General features: G+C 41.6%; 1 protein-coding gene across 1 annotated transcript; it reads left to right on the forward strand.

The window, feature by feature from the left end:
* Window positions 1-462: 462 nt before the first annotated feature.
* LOC112231816 (E3 ubiquitin-protein ligase TRIM39) lies at window positions 463-3,036 on the forward strand. Its single transcript, XM_024398609.2, is given in 5 exon segments — window positions 463-651; window positions 1,019-1,251; window positions 1,254-2,208; window positions 2,211-2,415; window positions 2,417-3,036. Coding segments are annotated over 4 exon segments (1,617 nt in total). The 5' UTR covers window positions 463-651; window positions 1,019-1,020; the 3' UTR covers window positions 2,643-3,036.
* Window positions 3,037-3,879: the final 843 nt, after the last annotated feature.

Raw genomic sequence — 3,879 nt, forward strand, 5'->3', positions numbered from 1 at the left:
AGCAGATGCAGGCTTTCGGCATACAGCGAGCACAGGCATTTTCCTACAAACAGTAAAGGGTCAAAGGATATTCTGCATTTTTGTCCCTACCCATCAGTGTGACATGATAAACTGGTAGTTTGTATAAGTGAAAGTGGACATGTTTAAAGGCACAGTATGGGATATTTCTTGCTTATTCATTAATGGTCAAATCTGCCAAGACAACCAATGTGGAATTTGAATTCTGTTGTTGTTGATGACAGAAAACCTTCCATACACTTGCAATAGGTCCTTGTTTCACATTTCTGATTCACACTCATTCTGCCTAGACTAGTAAAATAATTATAAAACTCTTGTTTAAACTGTTCAACCCTGTTTGTATTGAGATAAGAAAACAATGTATCAAGAATGAAGAGAGATCAGCCATGTGAAGGGTTAATTCTGTTCCAGAGCACAGAGCAGCACTGGGTGGGGAGGAGCATGTTGATGTCACTTTACTAAAGTGAAACTGAAGTTGCTAGACGTGCTGTATGTTGCACACATGAATACACTATTTCAAACTCTTCAGAAATCTCTCTTAAACAGCTACACAGTCTCCGTTGTTTTTTAAAACTACCGTATATACTAGAGAAAAATCTGAAAACACGCCCTCAGAATTTTACACAGACACAGGTGAGTAGAGATTTACAACGATCGATGAGGAAATATTACTGTGTATATTAATTTTATGGTAATCTCCTGTTTTCTTCATCTACAGTAAATATGTTTAACTATATTTAGTAAATTCACAACTTTATACTGCATGTAGTACGGTTAAACAACTTTAATCAAGATTGGATAATGTCCAGGGACCTGTGCCATGTTGACAATGTCACTGAAACTATCGAGAGCTGACTCATTCAAGGAAATGGAAAATGCTCCATTATATTGTATTAATGACTGATTGATTATAATCTGGAGCTGGAGTCTGTTATTATTTTGATCTGAAGGTTTGCTGCAATTTGCTAAATAAAAATGTTGAACTTCGCTCTCTCTCTAGATATGGCTTCCTCCAGCAGTCTCCTGTCTGAAGAGCAGTTCCTGTGTTCTATCTGTCTGGATGTGTTCACTGAGCCAGTCACCACTTCATGTGGACACAACTTCTGCATGGCCTGTATCACAAAGTACTGGGATAGCAGGGACCTGTACCAATGTCCACTGTGTAAGGAGACGCTCTACAGACAACCTGAGCTTCGTGTCAACACAACGTTAAGAGAGGTTGTAGAGAATTTTAAAAGATGAGAGGCAGAGGTAAAGACGAATCCCCTCCCAAACCTGGAAAAGTGCCCTGTGACGCCTGCACTGGGAAGAAGCTCAGTGCCATGAAGTCTTGCCTGGTGTGTCTGGCCTCTTACTGTGAGACTCACCTGGAGCCTCATCAGATTGCCCCAGCCTTCAAGAGACACAAACTGATCAACCCTGTGGAGAACCTGGAAGACAGGATCTGTAAGAAGCATGACAGACTCCTGGAGCTGTTCTGTAGGACTGACCAGACATGTGTGTGTCAGTTCTGCACTGAGGCAGACCACAAGACTCATGACATTGTCTCTATAGAGGAAGAGTGTGGAGAGAGGAAGGCTCAGCTGGCGAAAACTGAGGCAGAAGTGCAGCTGATTATCCAGGAACGAATGCAGAAGGTTAAAGAGATCAAACTCTCAGTAGATCTCAGCAAGAGAGATGCAGAGAGGGAGATCGCAGACAGCATACAGGTCTTCACTGCTCTGGTGCGCTCAATTGAAAAAAGCCAGGTTGAGCTTGTTAAGGTGATTGAGGAGAGACAGAAAGCAGTAGAGAGGCAGGTTGAAGGGCTCATTAAAGATCTGGAGCAGGAAATCACTGAGCTAAAGAGGAGAAGCACTGATCTGAAGCAGCTCTCACACACTGAGGACCACCTCCATCTTCTCCAGAACTACCCATCACTAGTGTACAAACATCCACCCACCAAGAACATGTCTGAGATCAGTGTTCACAGTGATCTGTGTGTGGGGACTGTGAGGAGAGCTGTGTCTCAGCTGGAAGAGACACTGAATAAAGAGATGGAGAAGCTGCCTGAAGTCAAACTGAAGAGGATTCAGCAGTATGCAGTGGATGTGACTCTGGACCCTGATACAGCACATCACAAACTCATCCTGTCTGAAGATGGGAAACAAGTAAGACACGGAGACATGGAGCTGAATCTTCCTGACATTCCAAAAGGTTTGATCAGCATTGCATTGTCCTTGGAAAGGATGGCTTCTCCTCAGGGAAATTTTACTATGAGGTGATTGTTAAGGGTAAGACTAGGTGGACTTTAGGAGTGGCCAGAGAGTCCATAGACAGGAAAGGGCAAATCACACTGACACCTGAAGATGGACTCTGTGTTGTGTACCGAAGGAATGTAAATGTGTACAAAGCCAGTAACTCCCCCTGTCCTCCTCTCCCTGAGAAAGAATCCCCAGAAGGTTGGGGTGTTTGTGGATTATGAGGAAGGTCTGATCTCCTTTTATGATGTGGAGGCCAGGTCTCATATCTACTCTTACACTGGCTACACCTTTACAGAGAAACTCTTTCCATTCTTTGGCCCCTCTGAAAAAGATGAAAACTCAGCCCCTCTCATCATCTCTCATGTCAATCACACAGGCTGAATCAATGATGGAAAGGGAACAGATAATTAACTAATTACATTCACAAATCATTGAATATATCAGTTTAGAAATGATCATATTTAGCCAGCCGACATGACACATGATTGGAATTTCCATGGATGTCCTCTGTAATCTCATTATCAAATGAACATGTAAACTTCTTTACTCTGTTAGGGACAGATTGAATATTACTGGAGAGGGGTGGTCCAAAATATGGGAGCTTTGTCAAACCTTTTTCATTGCTTTGGTTGTGTGGGTTTTTGGGGGTTACAGGGGGAGGGTAGTGTGTTTTTTCCCGGATTTACATTCACCATTCTGCTCGTATTTTCCATACAAACAATGGCTTGACTTACTTTTGGTATTACCCTAATAAAGTTTAGAAACGTTTAGGAAGGATTGGTATGGTGTGGCTATCATTAAGCCTTAGCTACTGCAGGCCTGTGCTATGAAGGCAGTGTCCCCCTGTGCTCCAGGTGAGGGAGATACTCCATTAATCTACCAATATAATGCTCATCTTTATACAAAATATTCAGATTGAAAGCCTATAAATTTGCCCTCCTTCTGTGTGTCTATATCCGTGTAGCAGACGCAGTAGCCATCTGCCATAAAGAAATGCATGTCAGTGTCGTAGCATGCCACCAGCATCTCTCTCTCTGGGTTAAGCTTATTTTCCTATATATATGCTACGTATATATCTATTTATTCAAATGTTAATATCATACAGAGTACACCTAAGCCTATTGGCCTTTGCATATGCAATGCCTTGATACGTTTAGTAATCAAATCTCTGACAGCTGAACCGTGAGGTGGACAACTATTATTTTAGGAAAGTACCCCCCAAAAATAAAAAAGATAATTGGCTATAAAGTTTTGCATATGCTACACATCGAAACACAATCAATAGTGTTTCTGTAAATTGTTATAGTCTGGTTGCAATTACATGTAAATATGGTTTAATTAGCCAACATTCCTAATTTATTGAAGGTGCTGGCTGTCCAGGTTGGATTTGAATGCATATAGATGTTACATTTCTCAAATGTCTGGTAAATTAAAGATTTTCCTGTCATGTTGTCCAGAGCCAGAAATGGCACATTGAAAAAGGTTTTAGAATCAATTCAAACAAACCTTTGTTTCATCACAAAACCCGGAGAGCAACCTTTGTCCAGTGAAGTCCCCAAAGCATATTGCATGGAACAAACAGTTACATGACCTACAGCAAGTTAGCATTTCTGACATT

This window comes from Oncorhynchus tshawytscha, linkage group LG34, assembly GCF_018296145.1.
Source record: "Oncorhynchus tshawytscha isolate Ot180627B linkage group LG34, Otsh_v2.0, whole genome shotgun sequence".
Classification (NCBI taxonomy): Eukaryota; Metazoa; Chordata; class Actinopteri; order Salmoniformes; family Salmonidae; genus Oncorhynchus; species Oncorhynchus tshawytscha.